At 42.5% G+C, this 18,932-nt stretch overlaps 3 protein-coding genes across 4 annotated transcripts; 1 reads left to right on the forward strand and 2 right to left on the reverse strand.

Annotated features, from left to right (window-relative positions):
- Nucleotides 1–4,013: 4,013 nt before the first annotated feature.
- On the reverse strand, nucleotides 4,014–6,825 carry prrt2 (proline-rich transmembrane protein 2). Its single transcript, XM_084039612.1, has 4 exons — nucleotides 6,534–6,825; nucleotides 6,074–6,369; nucleotides 5,859–5,988; nucleotides 4,014–4,932 (listed from the first exon to the last, which is right to left on the reverse strand). The coding sequence occupies exons 1-4, from the start codon at nucleotides 6,763–6,765 to the stop codon at nucleotides 4,916–4,918; spliced, it is 675 nt and encodes a 224-aa protein (XP_083895738.1). The 5' UTR covers nucleotides 6,766–6,825; the 3' UTR covers nucleotides 4,014–4,915.
- Nucleotides 6,826–8,896: 2,071 nt separating this feature from the next.
- kif22 (kinesin family member 22) lies at nucleotides 8,897–16,137 on the reverse strand. The gene is made up of 13 exons (XM_084039603.1): nucleotides 16,002–16,137; nucleotides 15,512–15,710; nucleotides 15,300–15,427; nucleotides 14,869–15,020; nucleotides 14,464–14,673; nucleotides 13,384–13,780; nucleotides 12,255–12,375; nucleotides 11,768–11,888; nucleotides 11,443–11,623; nucleotides 10,803–10,897; nucleotides 10,312–10,512; nucleotides 10,126–10,185; nucleotides 8,897–9,146 (listed from the first exon to the last, which is right to left on the reverse strand). Exons 2-13 carry the CDS (start codon nucleotides 15,697–15,699, stop codon nucleotides 9,120–9,122), a joined length of 1,881 nt encoding a protein of 626 aa, XP_083895729.1. The 5' UTR covers nucleotides 15,700–15,710; nucleotides 16,002–16,137; the 3' UTR covers nucleotides 8,897–9,119.
- Nucleotides 16,138–16,518: 381 nt separating this feature from the next.
- On the forward strand, nucleotides 16,519–18,441 carry pagr1 (PAXIP1 associated glutamate-rich protein 1). 2 transcript variants are annotated; one of them, XM_084001882.1, is made up of 5 exons: nucleotides 16,519–16,679; nucleotides 16,958–17,164; nucleotides 17,436–17,772; nucleotides 17,856–17,944; nucleotides 18,057–18,441. In XM_084001882.1, exons 2-5 carry the CDS (start codon nucleotides 16,999–17,001, stop codon nucleotides 18,290–18,292), a joined length of 828 nt encoding a protein of 275 aa, XP_083858008.1. In that variant the 5' UTR covers nucleotides 16,519–16,679; nucleotides 16,958–16,998; the 3' UTR covers nucleotides 18,293–18,441. The 2 variants fall into 2 exon arrangements, with proteins under 2 accessions (XP_083858008.1, XP_083858007.1); XM_084001881.1 differs by having other exon boundaries at nucleotides 16,525–16,695.
- The last annotated feature ends 491 nt before the right edge of the window (nucleotides 18,442–18,932 follow it).

The raw sequence follows: 18,932 nt of genomic DNA on the forward strand, positions 1-18,932 counted from the left end.
ATTTAAAAAGCCATGTTCTCCCTGCGGGGACAAGCCCAACAGCTGACTGAGACAACAAACATCTGGCTGTCTGCTGCTCGCAAATGGATTTGGTTTTAATAAATATTCACATTGTTGTTGTCAGGGTGGGGGATATGGATTTATGATTATTTTAGTCCATGTTATTGTATTCCCTCCAGCTGAAGAGATCTCTGCATGGTCGTCTCATAACAATAAAAGTGGCAGCGTGGTCAGAAAAGGCTGCTGAAGACCAAAAACGAGGACCAAAGACACCACAGAATGAAGACAAACTAAGAGCTTCCATATAAATATTACAGTGATAATTCACCACAGAGCTCTGAATCCACCCTGTGATGATAAGTGGTTTTCATTACAGTAAAAGCCAAATAATGGGGCACATTACTGCCACCTAGCCAGGAGTGTGATGAATCGCCGAAGCTCGCAGGAGAAGGGTGGCAGGAGGGCAGCGCAGTAATAACGGGCCAAATAGGAGCCTGAAGCCAACATCACATTTCAATTAAGCTTCATGTAGAAAGCACACTTGGTTACAGCTCGGTTCACGAGAAGGGTCACCTGCATTCCCTGACACCACTTGGTGGCATGCTCAGCAGTGTGGAGTTACCTGCTCAGAAGTTGGAAAAACTGCATTTCTGTTTTAAATTCTTCTTCGGCTTGAAGTCATTAAGAAGGCAAAACTTCACTTGGAAACACTGTATTCGTACCAGGGGGAGCCATCGTTAATGCCATTAGTAACACCTGATGAGTCAAAAAGACCTTTCAGTCCACAATGGGACCTTTTCAGGACAGTTTGACTTGTCACAGCAAAAAAGACACTGATGTAAAAAATAATATTGTTTGTGGCTCCATTCCATTTGGGGTCATTAGTGAGTCAGCATTCAAAGGAACATGGGGCCTGCAACTAAAGCAGCTAAATGGGGTGTGGTGTTAATTAAAGTTACTATTACACCTGTGCTTTACCTACCTTTTACCTACTTAAATATATGCTCATTTACCACACTAGCTTCACAGATTTGCCATTTTCTGACAACAAACAGATAAAAGTTACTGTGACAGTTTCCCTCAAAGTGAGCCTTTAATACAGATTTGTTCTCCGATGTGGAAAATGTGCAAACTTTTATCTTTGTGTGTTTTTCATTTTCATCTCGCCCGAAGCGTTAATTCACACTCGTAATGATTTTGTTGCTGCAAATGAAGCAGGCACTGATAGAACGGCATCGCCACAGGTCAGTACATCTCATTATCTGACCGACGGGATGATCATGATGCGTCCGAACGCTGCCAAGCTGACTCACGGCCTCTGTGTTTATGTGACCCAGCTGGATAATCCCTGACCCACTTACTGCATCTGGATGTGACTCTGTCTAGGATGCTGATCCTCTTCCGAGCCGTGCCGTACTGTATAGACGGACTGTCAAATTAGCTGAGTACAAAGAAAAATACCTTTCACTGTCAAAATGTTAACATTGGTGAGGAGGAATTTGCTGTTGTCAGACGTTGTGAGCGCTGTCATATTTCTGCAAATGTGGTTGTTTTTTTTCCCTTTGAGCAAAGGATTTGGCTGCAAGAAAAATATGACATGAATTTATTTATATACTCAAAACAGTCACGCTTGTTTTGCAGAACATTATTTTTTGTAATGTTCGCTTGTACACAGCACTAACTTGGGAGCTATGCATATTTAATGCTCTTTATGTATTTTCATTTCCATGTCAGATATTCAAACACAATTCCAGTTTATGTCCCAATTCTCTCTTTAGATTTATTAATTGTTTGTTCAATCTATTAAACATCACAAAAAACCAATGGGTGCCAAACACAGTTTCTTCAAAAGGTTTTGAAGTTCCATGTTAACAGTAAATTTGCCAAAATGTAAGAGCAGGTAAAGCAGCACATTTTCACATTTAAGAAGATAGAGCAAGGTAATATTTGTCATCTTGAAATACTGAAATATTTCAACAACCATCAGGATCACGACATTCATGTCTCTGCAGGGTGATTTGTAATTACTATTGACCGACTTGTCACGAAGCGCCACGGTCAGGTCAGAATTTAGATTTGTCCGACACTTTGGTTTATGACCAAATACCTGCTAAATTAATCAAGTAATGGCTTTTTGCTCCCATTTTAATCCCTCAAAAACTGCATCCTCAATAGGGTGCTGCAGGGATGACGTATTTTTGGAGGCCAACTCCAGAAGTTAGCACTGGTTCCCTCGATAAAACAAAACAATGGGATTTCTCCACTGGATGTTGGACTGTGGCAAAAAAAAAAACAAGTTGCATGCAAAATAATCTTCACAACTCAACACCACTTTTACGATTTTAGACTATAAACGAACTACAGAGCGCTTCATAGTCTCATTTAGCCACTTGTTAGCAATTTGAAGACACTGAAAAGCTTCAAAATAGACGAGAAGGACTTACTAGGGAAAAATAATAATTCCTAAAAGTGAATTTTTAAAATAACTTAACATTCTAATGCCAGCCATTCAATCCTAACTGGGATTTTTTGCAAGCAACTAAGCTAACAACTACATGTAGCCTAGCTAAGAAAAATAATGCACTATAGCTTTCCCTTCATATTTTATAACAGTAATGTTTTTTTAATTATAAAGTGTTTTACTCCAGGATCATTTCTGGAGTAAAACACTTTGCACAGGATCATTTCTTACATTTTATGTACCAATTATTTAAAAAGAAAATGTGTTCAGTGCTAATCAGTACATGCTAGCATGCTAACTCCCAACAGACATGATGTTAGCATTAAGCTTCAAATACTGTTGTGTCTAAGTACAGCACCACTGAATGCTCCTAGTCTTATTCCTTTCAAAATCGCTTTTTAAATAATTAATCATAATATCATTTTGACACTTATTCTCCCTAACAAAAATAAAAAATCTCTTAAATCTCCACTGCAGTGCTTCACATCTGCAAAACAACGACGGAAACACATTGCATGCATTGCGTCTTTATTATGAATGTGCTGCAGAAGTACAATATTCAAAGTGCCATCTTATCTTTTTAATGTTCAACTTCTTTCATCACACAGTAATAAAAAATCCACAGCATGCCAATAACCACAACGATTAGAAGCCCGGTGGTAACACGATGACTGTCAGTTTCTGTGCCTATGTTAGATCATAACTACTTAATGCTAACTCATATCAACTAGAGAATGATCACAATATTGAGATTTAAATCTGCAGAATACACCAACTGTTGATTATAATTAAATTTACATATTAATTGCTGGGGGGGGGGGGGGGGGGGGAGAGACTGCCATATTTAATCATTATGGAAAATTGTCTGCAGGATCTGTTGTGGCATTTCTGTACACGATTCAAAAATCCAGGATATAGTAAAGGAGAGTTTTATCTATGCCTACCCAGTTGTTTCAGGTCACAGTGAGAATCACATGTAGATTAGGATTAGAGGTTAGTTAAAGATACACAGGAGATATAATAATAATAACAACATCAATGATAATATTAATAAAAATAAATCAGATTCAATAAGTAGTTCTCCACAGTAGTCATATCTCACACCCATAAAATTTGTACCAGTTTAACACATTTCAAAGATAGCATCCAAGTGTGTGTGACAACAAAATGGGCACAATTATGGTGTTTCAGGGACTTTTAGGGACAGAAAAAGCCACAATCTGTCCGGTTTGAAACACAGGTGGATGCAGACCGAGGCTGCAGCCGGCAACGCTGACTGCAATCACAAGCCATTTCATTTGTTAGCCAAAATAGCCATGCCAACCATCATCTGTCAACTGCGGCACTTCAAGAGCATCACATTAAGAGGTTCAGTTTTCAAAATGATCTTTTACAAACATTATCAAAAGATAGGTTATAGCTGATTATAGCACATTACTTAATTGCCTCGCTGTAAAATGAATGTCTTGCTACAGAGGGTGTTTTTTGGTGTGAACATGTACCCCGCCCACCCATCCCCCCACCCATCCCCCCACCCATCCCCCCTCCCTGGCTCACAGTGGTCAGTGGTGTCGAGCAGTTGAACAGTAAAGTTGCAGCAGAGAGAAAAAAAAAAACCCTACATTAATTCTGTGGTCAGGGTCTTCAGGAAGCAAGGAACTCATTCCCTTTTTTTGGCACACATTTTTTCCTTGCAGTGATGTCTTCTGTGTGAGACTTTTCATAATCCCCTCCAGTTTAGCACCCGTAGCCAGTCCTTGATAAGCCTCTTTTTTTCCCCACCCGTGCTCACTCTCAAACACAAGCTGTATAGGCGGGAGTCATGAGGACCACGGAGACAAGTCGGAGACAAGAGAAGACGTACTGCCATTCAAAGTGTTTCTTACTGGGTGAAGTTTCTGCTCTGTGATTCCAGTGCAACCACAAATCCCAGAGCCTCTCGAAGTATCCGAGGACAAGCCTGACGCGTCCTGTCGTCGGTTGCAGTGAAGAATAGACTCGGGGGGACATTTGGTGTGTGTGTGTGTGTGTGGCGCTGGAAGTGGGAGGTGATGCTTCCTGTTTCACGTTTATGACCACCTCCGCGGGTCTCCCCCTTTTTCTAGTCCACCTAGACCATGTCAGTCAGTCCTGGAGGGTAAGGATGGAAAGGGTTTCTCAAGATTGTTCTGAATGTGTTGACCAGAATACGAAGGGACTGATTTGACTGCCTACTCTCTCTTCCATCTAAAATACGACCCCCCCTCCCCCCCCCCTCCTGACTCAGAGCAGCATTTGCATAATGTCTTTTATTCCAATAGCAAAAAGGGATTTATATAGATTACAGAAATACAAGCACTGTATATCAGGTGCATATTTGTCACACATCCAGGTAATGACTAGGCGGTTAAGACGGTGGTGCAGGTGCGGGCCAGGCGGTCAGATGCCTTATCCAGTTTCATCCTGGGATGAAACTCAGGTTTTCACATTTACTAAAAGAAGAAAAGGAAGCGTATTAGTTGATATATATATATAGATAGATATTCTGCAACCTGATATGGACGTCTAAACTTTCCCTGACCACAGAGGACAAATTATATAATGAGAAAAACAAGGGTTGTTGAGTCCCAGAGTCGTTAAAGCTGTTTGTACAATTGCTCTTCCAGTCATTAAGTTAATGAGGACATCTCTTGACTTAATGAGACCCAACAGGCTGCATTAGAAAAAGAAAACAAAGTGCAGATAAGTATCTGCTTGAACAGAAGTAAAAAGGCAAAGAATCATTTAACTGACTGACCCTGCAAAAGACAAAGACTAGTCTTTCTTTACAAGTCTCTAATAAGTAATAATCACTGATCTGTTATCAGAATCCCTTTATTTGGTACAATTATTGTACATTTGTCTCGTGAGCAAGTCAACAACTCACATACTGTATATACGTACATGGTACAAGGACAACAACACTCCACACAGGGCAAGACAACAGACATGGGACTACACACATCACTCTACAGATACACACACAGCAATCTGAGGCATGAAGCTGGAGGCCGCCCGTGCACGTCGAGAAATATGTCAGAAAACGTAGATCCGAGTCTGATGCGATTTATATGACCTGATGTTTGTGTAATGTCGACATAGTTCCTAAATTGCCGCAGTGTATGAAGAGATCAGAACTGGTGCAATATTGTGCAAACAGGGGTAAAAAGGAAAGAAAAAAAAGCAGTGATTACAGTAGGACTGTGCTAACAGAGCTAAATATTATATAGTGATGCGATGAAGAGTGACAGTAGCGGGTGTTTGGGGCCAGGAGGATCAGTGGTAGAAGGGCTACAAACTCTGGGGGATTAATCACTGCACACATGGGGGGGTTCAAAAAAAGAGGTTAAGGGTTAAAGGTCAGATTTGGGACACTCACTGGCCAGGTTGACAATGCAGGCGATGATAATGACCGTCCCTCCTACTAGTGACACAATGGAGAGCATCTTGGCCACGCGTCCCAGACGCACGGCGCCGTCCAGGTTTCCCTGCTCCAGGCTGTTCTTGGACTGAAGGAAAAAAAAGATAAACCCATCCGTCAGTTTGGTTTTCATACGGAGGCAGATTCAGGAAAAAACAGACAAATGTCCTCACCATGATGGAGTAGACAAATCCCACAATGTTGATGGGCCAGACGGGGCAGAAGCAGGCCAGCACGGATAGGAGGAGGTAGTCTTTGACTTTGGTCCGGTCCAAGGGCGGGTTGGTGGCGATGCTGGAGTGGCGAGAAATGGACGGCCGGGGCGAGAAGGCTGTGTAGCCGATTGAGCTCGCCCTGCTCCCCTTCCTGGTCTTGTTGTGATGGGGGTACGAGATGGAGTGTTGCCTTCTGGGAGGAGAGCAAATGACCGGAGAGGTGTTCTCTGCGGGCGCCGAGTGGATCCCGTTACCTACACATGAGGGACGAAAAGGACGGGCAAATGTTTGAAACAGAGGAGGTAAATGTGCGTGTGCTCTAACTGGAACTTCACTATCCTCAGTGAGCTGACTCAGCAGCTGGATCACCCCCCCCCCCCCCCAACCCGCTGTCGGGAGGTCAAATTCAGTCACTTACTGTTCTTCAGCTTCTCGTTGATGACTATGACTAGCTCGCCTTTGGATTTGCTGCGGGGAGGCCGTGTGCTGACCGGACTGCTGCTGCTGCTGTGGATAAGCGGTTCGCTGCTGACTGGTGGGCATAGCACAGAGATGGAAGCTTGTTCTGACACGGAGTCCTCCTGGTCCAGCAGCGCCGGTTGTTCCTCCCCGCACCAAACGGCGGGAGCTGGTATCATGTTCACGGCCATGCTGACAGCGGAGAAAACGAAGCCCGTTTGTGGTCCAGTCCAGTGGGGGCTGCTTGTCGTTCACCTGGGGGCAGAAAATTGGTTTTAAGCATCTTTGTAAACACAAGATGCTCCCACTCATCTGATTAAGGAGAGTGCAAAAAGGTTTTTTGGGGGGGAAAGGAATATCTTTTCCTTTTTCTGAAGAAACAGTGCTCTAATTATTTTTGGAAAAGCAGTGTTTACATTTTTCCCAACCCCAAAGTTCAATTCTATTTAATTCCCAACAAATAATAATATTTAAACGTACACACGATGACAAAGAAAAATGAAGTTGCATCTCGTCATGACAATTGTGTCGCCGCATCGAGGTTTATTTACCTCATTAATAACAAGAATTTAATAAGGTCTGCATCTATGTCAGAGTCACACTGTGGATCTTTGGCATTACTGATTTAACTATATTCTACAGTTGGGGTTTTCTCTACTACAGCAGCTCCTACCTTCACTTTATTCTTAAAAAGTTACTTCACAGAAAGCAGATCTACAGTTGAGTTACATATGTCTAACAAATAAAAAACTTCTTTACTTGCTTCATAAATAAATAATGGCTTGAATATCTAGTAAACGAGGTACATCAAAATATGTTTACCATATTTTGGCAATTACCCGATGTGAAAATTACTATACAATTATTCAGAGGGAGTTGCACGAAATCTACATTGGCTGCCAACAGAATCTCCAGCCAACCTAACAGCAGGTGGGTTGCATTCTGGGAAACGTGGGTGTCAGGTTTTAACAAGAGATGTGTGTTAAATGTATAAGTTATAGGAGAGGAATGCTCATTTGATGGAGTACATGTCATCACTTAGAGATGTTTTTTTCTCCAAAAAGCACATCAACGCTGGGGTCATAGTTTTTTTTTTTTTTAAACTATAATAAATCCATTCTGCTTGAGGGGATTCATTTTTGGGATCAGGCTCAAAATCAGGATAATCCACCTTCAGATCTCGTTTATCCTCGTGTATGCTCAGTCATATCATGTTGAATTGTAAATAAATACTGCTGGTAAATGGATCCAAACGCGTGCATGTCCCGCTGTAAAGCGGGCCTCATAAAAACAGCAGAGCAGCTCTCGCAGGTAACAACGAAAGCAGGTCACAATGACACGGGGAGTACAAAGGCATGGCAGATGGTGGCGGCTCTTTGAAACGATAGTAGCAGCCATCTCTGTGCAGGTGTGTACATACCATTATTCCATCGTGTGTACACAGGCGCTAATAGGCATATGGTGGCCCAGAACATAAAAGGTAAAATAAACACGGATAGAGCATTAACAGGAGGACGACAAAGGAGAAATAGACGAGAGATGGAGGGGGCATCAATTAGACCGTCATTTGAATTCACTGGATGTTGGGCTGCGAAAATTGCAATGATAAGCAAAAAAAAACAAAAACATGCAGTTCGCGTCGGATTCGTGCATTTAATTCGAACTGTGACTGACTGGTAATTTTGCATTTTACACCAACACGCAAGGGAACAAAAAGGTGGTGGGGAGTAAATCAAACTGACCTTTTTTATTTTTAATCCAGCGCCTTGTCTCAACACAGCCGGAGCATGCCTGGTTTAGACATCGTTATATTCATGAGGGGGAAAAAAATCCTACTCGACCAAACATCTCCTCCACGGACACAACGCATGTGCAAAATCCGACAATATCCTTTATTTTTACGTGACGGCTGAACGCGGCGGAGCAGCGCCTCGTTCCAGCGCAGTGTGCTGGGATGGATGGGGAGTCTCCGGGATGGCGGGTGGAACAGAGAGGAGGGGGTGAAATGAAAAGTGAAATCTACCAGACTACGTGATGTGTGAGGAAGAGGAGGGGGGAGGTTGCTGTTTAGCATCCTCCTCTCCTCACCCAGGAAAACGGCTTCTCGCGTCGATGCTGCGTCGCACCAGCCGCTGACAGAAACGTGTCCTCGTGTCTCTCCGCCTCGCGGAGGACAAGAGGTCAAAAAGTGGCCCAATTAGGTTTTAAAACCGGAAACGCGCGATAACTACCCCGGGACAGGGTGAGTGACGGTACATTGGGTCAAATGTGAAGTGACTGACATTTCTTTATGGTGATGAAATAAGCACTCAAGACATTCAATGACACGTAAAATATTTATTAAAAAAAAAAAAAAAAAAAAAGGGGGGGGGGGGGGGGGATGCGCCATCAACTGGAGCACACCCGTAACTACAAAAACAAAACAAAAAGCACAAATGACGAAAGCTTTGGAGACGGAATATATACACATTTAACAAGGATTTAAAAAAAATTAAAGTTTAAAAAGCAAAAAGCAAGAGATAAAACATTTTTAAAAATAAAATCACTATCCCATGGCACTCAGGATGTTTGCCTGAAAAAAAGAAGAAGAAAAAAAAGAATGATTCTCACTGTGAAAAGCATCACCATCCCTAAAGCTACATGACGTGCACATTTGGAGCTTTAAGCTAATTGCTTAGTACAATAAACACTCACATTATGTAGTTATAATGTTCACCAACTCAGCATGCCAACTACTTAATATAAAACCCATTCAGTACAACTGAGGCTGTTGGGAACGCCATTACTTGTTTCGCAGATATTACCGACAAACCAAATCCTTTTTCACCTGGTGATGGCACTAGATGAGAAGTCAGGACGTGTTTTGTGCCAAATTTTAAAGCCAAACTATCAAATACTGCAGTTTGAGACATTTCAAACAGTGTGTAGGATTTGGTGCCATTGAGTGATCTGGTTGCGGAGTGCGACCCACTGAATACCCCTCCGCTCACGCCTCCCTTTCTGAGATTTCGGTAACATGAGGCGTAGAGTGCAACACTTTGGCACCGCGTTTGCCTCACTCGGAGGCCATCCTTATCACACTACACTTTAGGAACAAATTAAGTCAATCGGCAGCTGGCGGCACCACGGTTTTGCACTCTGCGGCTCACATTACAGCAGTTTCACAAGCCTGGTCATAAGGTAACCCTCACTAGAAGCAGTGTTTGGGTTGTCCATTCTGGGCTACTGTAAAATATGGTGGCGCAACCCACCTATGGAGAAAAACAATGATTCAGGAAATATACACTAATGAAAATATAGCTCTGAAAATTGTATTCCATTATTGTCAACAGATCCCCAGAAATGCTACAAGCTCAGGCTTTAAATCCACAAATGTCAACCTTGTGGAGTCGCGAGCAAAAAAGCTAGGACCACCAAAATCAGTATGATTTTAATAGCAATGCAACAAATAGTTGTTGAGATATTTCAGAAAGGACCAACCTGGTGAAAAAAAACTGACTCGCTAAACCCTCTCCCTTCCCCACAAATACTTTCCTGAAGATTCGTCTTACCTTCATGAAGGAGGAAAATCTCTTTGCGGTCATACCCTCAACTTTTGTCAAATCTTCCAACTGCAAAATAAAAGCATACATGAAGTCACTAAAAGTAAAGCTGGAGTCAGAAAGAACGAAGGATGTGGTATTGGTGTGGGCGATTATGGAATAAAACGATATGTGGGTGACATTTTCTCTTATAACCTTGACGAAGTGACCGTGGATCTCCCTCCAGCCGAGGATGAGCTTCCCCTTCTTGTCGCCGATTTGCTGCAATCCCTTCAGCTCTTTGAGCGAGCCCGTGTTAAGAACGTGCAAGATTTTCTGTCTTGAGTGCTCCAGCACAGATGTGTCAAGTTGGGACTCCCAGCCAGTCTCTATCATGTTCTCTTTACCATCTGGAGGCTGAGGAATAAAAAAAAGGGACAAATAAAGGATAAAGTTAGACCTCACTACATAACATTCATGACAGTTTATGGTTATAGAAAATGTACATCGTTTATATATTTTTAACTGAAAATGTATTTATCCACATCAGCCTGGATTCATTTTGACCTAATAATTGAAAACATGCAGCATCTGTCGAAACCAAAAGACAAAATGAACCTAATGCACTACGTCAGCTTGGATCTGACGCTTGCAATTCTGCAGATGTGTCAAGCTAAGCGCAGCAAAGTCGAGGCTTGGATGCTGACCTCAACCTGGTCCGAAAGCTTCCTCTCTTTCTTCTTGACGCAGACGGACTGTTTTTTGACGACGGCAAGCTGCTGAAGAGGCTGGAGCTGGGACACTGGATGGAAACCACACAAATGAGTGTTACATGTATTCAATACTACACAATACAACCCATTCTGAATATATATCCACTGCAGGGAAGAAAACAAAACATTAAAAACACAATTCTGCATTAAAACAGTTAAGTTTGTTTGAGTCTAGTCCAGTTTCAAAGTAAATATGCGTGACGGGTACCAAGTTATGAGGGGTTTAAAAATAATTTCTCCTCATCGTCATTGGATACATTTTTTGGCTCCTATATTGTCGACTGAGCTCTTGTATCACATTGCAGCTCATCAATAACTTGAGTGATTCAACATGATAGAATTAGTGTGCGACTACTCTTTAGGGAAACATGAACAGCAGATGATTACACAACATATAGCAGTTCCTCACTCATGGGCAATTTAAAGACAGTATTATCTGATGTCAATAGTCTTTGATATAGCCTTTGCAATTGTTCCAATTACAATTAAACTAATTTCTGGTTGACTGTCGGCTAAATTCATACAACTAGAATTTAATTAAAAATGGGTAAATGACAACTCATTTCTAACCAACCTTGTAGCGGCTGGACCACAGCCTGTTGCTTATTGGCCTTTGTGGCAGTTGAAGGTTTTCTTTGCAGAGGAGCGGTGCTGTTCTTGAAGGCAGGCTCATGTTTGGTACTGGACTTTTCACCAGCCAAACGACCGAGAAGAATAGCCTTGCTCTCAAACTCCCTCTGCTTCTCTTTGAGCTCCTGCAAAAAACAAAAGAGTGGCAAGGTTGGCTATCAAGAATCTATGAAGAGGAGAGATGATAGACGAGTATAACGATCTGATCATATCAGCATCTGTTAAATCACGTACAGACAGAAGTTTTTAATGTAGGCGTGTGTTTTCACCTGGATCTCCTTGCGAGACTGGGCCACATCTTTCAACATACTGAGTTTATCTTTGTCCTGGCAGTTCATCATCAGCTTCTCCAAAGCTATTAGTCTGTCCATCACCGACGGTTCCGACGGACTGAAAAAACAAACAAAAAAACACAAATCAAGAAAGAGGAAACTTAAGTAGACAACACAGGGGACAGTATGGTCAGGACCATTGAAATGCACTCAAAAGTCAAAAAGGTAGACAAAAACAAGTTGAGAGGAATAATGGCACGGATTTATACAGCAGATGGCAAGGAAGCTGTGCTTGTATCTCTCCCAAAGAGATCCCAATAGACACAGCAGCTGTAGCCAATGGGACTACTGCTGGGAGAGTTGCTCAGTAAAAGCTATACAATTTTGGCCCACTGATTTGAGATGCAAATGCATTTTCTTCACAGTCAAGATCACAGGTCCTCAGTCTGATTAGCCAAACAATAAGCATCTGCATTTGTTTAACCTGTGAAGATGTGCAGACGGTGAGGACCCATCCTGTTCGGGTTTTCTCTCGTCTTTCTGCTTCTTCTTCTGTGGCTCAGTGCCAGACCCGCCTGCCTCGTGGTCTACTCTGGCTCGCTTCACTAGAGATGAAGGCAGAAAGGAAATTAACAGTTTAGTATTCATGGCACTCAAGCAACACTGTTTGTGGGGTTCTCCAGAGTGTAGGGCAATTCGGATGAAGATGGCACAGAATCAGTCGAGGCTGCATTGCAGTGCTATAACTACAGCACTGGGGAGAACAGCATCAGGAATGTATTTAAGGCAATAATATGCATAAAAGACTTGGGACTGTGGTCAAAAAGTAGAAAAATTATGTCTAATGACTTTTCCAAACCACTTTTCCTCGACTTCAATGGAAAACGTCATGAGGTCAAGGCAAGATCTGAAGGAGAAGACAACCAAGGGGCGGAGCTGCTGTCACATTTTACAGTCAACCCTGCTCGAAAAACTCGCAATATCAATTAAACTGTTAAAATAAACATTTCCTCTTTGCAATAATGAGTGGTTGTCACTGTCCTCTCATATATATCAACACAAAGCCCAATAAGTATGACAGCATGAAAATAATTAAAATATGCAAAATAATCATAAACAATTTGTTTTCACAAACAGTGAAATGGTGAGTTGCTCTAAATGTTGCTTTTGCAAGGGATTGTAGAACCACAGTATCTCCTGTCATAAAGGATGGTCCAGTGTACCCTATGCTGAAAGATAAGCTGTTCCTTAGCATTGAGAGAATTCAACCTGCTCTTTTCACCACTGAAGAACACTTCTGAGGCAGTTCAATCAATAAGGAATCTTCTCAGAAAAAAAAAAAAAAAAAAAAAAAAAGGCTTTACAACCAAAGGCAAGGTGTCAGAATTCTTAATTTCTTTTTTTTTTTTTTTTAAATGACTTCCATCACATCCAGAAACAGCTGGCTGTTTACTCTTGGTCACACTATCCTCTGAGATGTGACACAGGTGCCCCCTATTGGCCTTGGGTCACATTCCGTCAGTTTCCTCTTCTTGTCCCATTAAATTTCGTTCTAAACCAGTAAGCATTCTGAATGGAAAAAGTGAGTGCTTTCCTCTCTCAGCTTTACTCACCTGGCAGCACAGGCACGGCCACAGTTTCACAGGTGAAGGGCTTGTTCACAATGAGCTTGGATTTGGAGGCAAAGTTGAGGGCACTGAACGTATCAAAATAGTATTTGTACTCTGGTGCAATATTCGTGATCATGACCGAGTGTGACGAGCCACCCAGAGAGTCCTGTAGGAGCCGTGTCAATTTACTGTCTCTGTACGGCACACGGACAGCAGTGCCAGAGTTCAGAGAGTCCACAACTTTATTGAGTGTGAAGAGAGACAGGTTGATGGCACCGCTCTCTTTCAGGCGGATGCCCTGGTTGCCGGTGCGACGGTTGTCCTCAGACCCAGCCAAGTCTATCAAGTACAGCTTTCCTGTCTGTTGTCTGTGGGGCAGGGCACGTTGAGTCCGCACAACCTAGAGCATTGAAAGGACACAGTGGTCAGACATGACAGAAAGAGGGTACCCAATACTACTAGCTCATCTAGCACCACTGAACTACCGTAGATTACATTACAGCTCAGGCTAGCAGGATGCCATTAAAGATTACATCTCATGCCGTCAGGAGCAGGAACATAAGATTATCATCCATGAGGAATATACATGTTTCCTTCTGCATGATAAGTTTGGCAGGTGTAGTTCATAGAAAGAAAATAGTTCATACATGAAAAAATATCTATTTCTAATTTGGGGGCAAATTGTCACACTTGAAATGTGGTAATAATAGGCAGCAAGAGGCTTTTTTGATAAATGTGATGAATTGTGTATTCAGCGATTCACCACAGGAATTAAGAAGCTAAAAAAAGAGGCAAAGTTTGTGAATCGAGAGTATATTCCAGTTGGTTTCTCTCCTAGAATAATCCCAGAAAGCCCAGAAGTGGCTAATGGGGAAGGTGCAAGAAAGAATTTATTTCAGCACTAGCTACCAAATCCTGGCCTACTGCTCCAAGGCCACGACCTGTTTAACATGCTGTTTGACTATTCAGTGCATACCCACGCATAGTCCAGTTCAATGAAGATAAGTGAGTGACTCTCAAAGAAGATGGTACATCAGCAAATAAAAGTATTTTCTCTAGTCCTAATCAGGCTGCATATCAAACCTTCATGAGGAGGACAGCGTGGCTGCGGCTGGAGCGCTGGTTTAGTTTGGTAGAAGCTGTAGTACGATTGAGGCTGGCAGGGACAAATTGTTTGTCAAACTCTGAGAAGGATGAGATGGTTGTGTGAGTGAGGCCAGGTATGAGGATGTTCTTGTCCTTGTCCTCTCTGATTGGCAAATCCTGGGAGCTGGGCAATAGAAGATCTCGCACCTGAGAAAGAAAGATTGCGTTAGAGAAATGCATTGTCAAACTGGAAAATAGCACTCGACTAAATAACCACTGCAAACAAGAAAAGAAACTATAACCGTCAGCGAATTAGCAGGAAACAAAAATGGATAGAAAATACAATTATGTACAACAAAACATGAAATGCTTGGGTCACACTATACTGTCAACCAGTTGTACCTTCTCATTGTAAATTTCTAAATAAGACATGCCAATGCTGTAGTCCCATTCATTATCCCCGGTCTTTGCTTTGACCAGCTTGAAGACCTCACGAACGGCGCGGGGGATCACGCCTGGCTCATCAGAACTGCCCATCATGGTGTGGGTCTTACCTATGAAAGAGGAATGCAATTTGAAAACTGGGCATTTAGTATAAGAAAAGGGAGTTAACATGAGCATTATTGGCCTAATGAGGTGACTAAGAGGGTCTAACAAACAAAAAAGGTTCATTCAAAAGTGTTTTGACTGGTGATTTAATTTATATTAAATTGTTGTCCACACAACCTATGCCCATCCAAAAATCCCACCATTGATATCATAAACATGTATCGCCATTAAGAAAAATATTTAGTGAAAATTGGATAAACAAAAGCAATATTGGAGTAACAAACCAGCTCCTGTTGGTCCATAGGCGAAGACGCTTGCGTTCTGTCCATTCAGTATGTGCGGTAGGATGGGCTTCACTGACGAGAGGAACACTTCTTGCTGTGTCGTTTGCTCGCCATGAAAAACGTCAAAACTGTAGGAAACAGTTAGAGATATTAACAAGAGAATCGTTTAGAAATGCTTAAGAGTTAAGTGCCAAGATGCCGGGGACACTGACTGGTATTTGACCGTCTCTGTGGCATTTCTCCAATTGGTTATTTCCAGGTTCTGCGAGTCCAGGCCTCTCACACACGGGCCCTCGTCTTTCTCATCTTGGTGGCCCATGTAGGGCCGCAGACGAACCGCGACCCGAACCCTGGACGTCTTCTTGTTCGCTCCATCCGACACAGCCACACGCTGAGCCATATTTGTCACTCCTCGAAACGTAAAACAAGCCTAATGTTAGATAATACCCCTACACCAAACTAGACACATCTCGTTCGAACGTACGACGTTTTCGTTACGTAAAATGGCAGTTTAAATGCAGTTTGGCTACACATGCGCTTACTGAAAGTTTCACTTCATTGACGATAGCTCCATTCGGCTAATAACAAGCTAGCTTAGCTATGGCTAGGTCACGTTAACGTTAGCTGCTCATAGTCGTACGTTGCTCGCCAAGTTAGCAACCTAGGTTAAGTTACCGAGTGTTTAACGTCGTAAGTACTCACCGATTCTCTTTGAGGACCCTCTGTTTAAACAAGTTATTTCACTTTTGGCAACATTGCTAACACCGTTTTTAACAATGGCGATGGAGACTCCAAAGCGTCAAACGTTAACCTAACCGAACACTTTTCAAAAACGGAGCGCTACAACCGGAAATAAGCATCAACCAATCAGGACGCACTCACACACTGGCGCCTATTTGACGTTTAGCGTCCGTATTTATACGATTTATTAGTGCATTGAATATAGTGGCCAACGTTATGATAAACAACACGCATATGTAGAAATATATACCATTTAAAATAAGGTATTATCGCGAATAGTAAGGTAAAATATGTGTATTAAATGCATTACCGACATGCATTTCAGGCCTGTACGCAATTACGTGCTGCGCAGGAAGTCGTGCCAGAAGTAGATCTCTACAGCACGCGCGTTAACCGCAGGAGGCTGCTGGCATAGTCAATGGACTATCCATATGATGTTTAATCGGCGGGGACGCGCAGGCTAACAGAACCAAGCAGGTCGTCACACAGTCCAAAATGGCGCTATGTTTACGTCTCTGTGTAATCGTGTATTATCTCTAAAGAGTCTCATGGGGAACTTCGGTGATTTTATTCGCGGCGAATGATAATTTGAACATTTTCTTTGCTCTGCCAGGGATCTACGACACGACCGGACATTCGGTAATGACAATTAAAGGCACGTATATTGTATCTAATTGTAAGTTGCTGTTCAGAAATAGCTGCCGGTCAGTGCCTGACGTTAGCTAGATAGTTAAATCAAATAAAGACGATATTGCATTTTAATGTGTTGCTTTGTCGACCATTCAGTTGCTGTCCTTCAGCAAAGTTAACAGTTGATGCTACTGATGCTACTCGTGTGATGCTACTCTTGCTAGCTCTTATCTTGCATGCCTATTACTTCCAGTTGTACTAAAACAATCCTAATCCCTTATGTTTAGCCGATCTGTGGCTCTAAAGTTCACCGGCAGCAGCAGGAAGGATGCAGGCTGAGGCCACCGACTCTTCACTGAGAGAGGGCATAGAGGCTCTGGGTGTAAGCGACATACAAACACCTGCAGCGGGCAAAGAGGAGGAGGGCAACACGGAGCAACAGGACACGGAGATGACTGCTGCAGAAAAGAATACCACAAGCAACGATGGACATGGTAACTCTATTAGGAAACAACAATTTTGTATCTGCAGCTACAGTAGTAGCATGACGTTTTTACCACTAATGAAAAAGGCTTTATTTGGAGTCTTATGTTTCCAATCCAGATGTGTTCAAAGTTATGATCTTTTTCCTTCACCAATAGTTTTTCATTGTTCATTTTCATACCCCCCTCCACCCCAGTATCATATGATACCTTATCTGTGGTACCTATAAAAAAAGTTACCCACATATAATGTGCTATAACTAATTTTTCGCTGACTTTTCAGATGGAAGGACAAACGCAGTGGGAGGAGAAGCAGTCAAGTGTGAACCTCAGGCGAGCACACAGGTGGATGGCGAGGAGGGAAAGCAGGCCGCAGGAGGGGACGGTGAATGGGACCTTGCCTATAGCGACGAGGACATGGAGGAGGACCCCAAAAACTGGATGCCCCCTCCTGCTGAGATCAAAAGACTCTATGAGCTCCTCTCTAAAGGGGAGATGCTGGAATTGAACTTTGTGCCCCTTCCTAGGAGGCCTCCTACACCCGATCGTGCCCCTTCACCTGAAAGAGATGACGAGGAAGATACTGTAAAGGAGAGAGAGAGGGAGGAGAGAGACCGCAGGTCAGTATACCTATTTGTCATCATTTTTAAGGATTTTGGATTGTGTGCAGGTAATGTGAATGACTTTATTTTTTCTCCTCCAGGCCTCCAACTCCAACAGAGTTTGACTTTGATGAAGAGCAAACACAAGCCACTCCGAAAAATGCTTTTGTGAACAGACGCAGAACACCAGGTAATAATAATTGTGTTCTGTGTTTCTTGTGTTTCGTCTTTAAGCACAGTGAATGCGACGGTCTGGTGGTTTTAGGGAAATCCTGGTTCACGTTTCCTCCCTTCTCTCCTAGGATCTTCAGCCCGCTCCTCTGTGAAAAGGGAAGCTCGACTGGACAAAGTGCTGTCAGACATGAAGCGTCACCGCAAAATTGAGGAGCACATCATGCGCACAGGTCGAGATCTCTTCAAGAGCGAAAAGAAGCTGGAGGAGGCTCTGTCTCCAAACAGCCAGAAAGAGCGGGAGAAGGAGAGGGAACGTGACAGCAACCCCAACACCATCTTCTCCCCGAGACAGAGGAGATACTGAAGTATTAAGAGATGAGGACTTGCCCACAGGCAAATACGGCCAATTGCTTTCCAGGCTTTCTCAAAACTTGAATTTTTTTATCCAAGAAGTTTTGTATGTTTTCTATGTGTGTTTTGTATGTTGGCAATAAACATTTGAACCCTGGAGAATGTTAACTCTTACAGTCAGTGTGCAGTATGGGAGGGCAATATGATTAAACATCCTTTGTAACCGCATATGCTTATGATAGTTTGTGCTATACTAATGCTTGTTTGCATAAAATGTCATGGATAAAAGACAGGGATGTATGGTTGGCAAAACAGTGAATTAAATACCTATGGTATATGACATTTATGAAAAAATCTTAGACAAATACATACATTCCTCACAATGGCATACTATATAAAGTGATATCTATCACACTAGAGATGCAATACCCCAATTTCTAAAGAAATGTTCCACATTGTTTGGAATTTCATTCATAAAACATCCAATTAAAAGCTGTTTTATATCAGGGTAAGAGTGTCCCCCCATGCTTTAAATCTAATTATCAGAGCAGTTAATATAATACAAATATATGGATTCTGGTTCCCTCTAGTGGTTCAATTTTCCTTATGGAGAAGTGACGTCTAAGTTCAAACTAGGTCCATGCTCTAGAAAT

Source organism: Eutrigla gurnardus (genome assembly GCF_963514095.1).
Source record: "Eutrigla gurnardus genome assembly, chromosome: 22".
NCBI lineage: Eukaryota > Metazoa > Chordata > Actinopteri > Perciformes > Triglidae > Eutrigla > Eutrigla gurnardus.

What these genes read in the sequence shown, in the direction of transcription:
- prrt2 (XM_084039612.1), bottom strand. Translation starts at nt 6,765, where the DNA reads ATGGCCGTGAACATGATACCAGCTCCCGCCGTTTGGTGCGGGGAGGAA. An exon ending in CAACGAGAAGCTGAAGAACA is followed by an intron (nt 6,370 to 6,533) that starts GTAAGTGACTGA and finishes CCTCATGTGTAG; the next exon opens with GTAACGGGATCCACTCGGCG. An exon ending in GATTTGTCTACTCCATCATG is followed by an intron (nt 5,989 to 6,073) that starts GTGAGGACATTT and finishes TTTTTCCTTCAG; the next exon opens with TCCAAGAACAGCCTGGAGCA.
- kif22 (XM_084039603.1), bottom strand. Translation starts at nt 15,699, where the DNA reads ATGGCTCAGCGTGTGGCTGTGTCGGATGGAGCGAACAAGAAGACGTCC. An exon ending in ACAGAGACGGTCAAATACCA is followed by an intron (nt 15,428 to 15,511) that starts GTCAGTGTCCCC and finishes TGTTTCCTACAG; the next exon opens with TTTTGACGTTTTTCATGGCG. An exon ending in GGCCGTGCCTGTGCTGCCAG is followed by an intron (nt 12,376 to 13,383) that starts GTGAGTAAAGCT and finishes CTTCATCTCTAG; the next exon opens with TGAAGCGAGCCAGAGTAGAC.
- pagr1 (XM_084001882.1), top strand. Translation starts at nt 16,999, where the DNA reads ATGCAGGCTGAGGCCACCGACTCTTCACTGAGAGAGGGCATAGAGGCT. An exon ending in AGGGAGGAGAGAGACCGCAG is followed by an intron (nt 17,773 to 17,855) that starts GTCAGTATACCT and finishes TTTCTCCTCCAG; the next exon opens with GCCTCCAACTCCAACAGAGT. An exon ending in GAACAGACGCAGAACACCAG is followed by an intron (nt 17,945 to 18,056) that starts GTAATAATAATT and finishes CTTCTCTCCTAG; the next exon opens with GATCTTCAGCCCGCTCCTCT.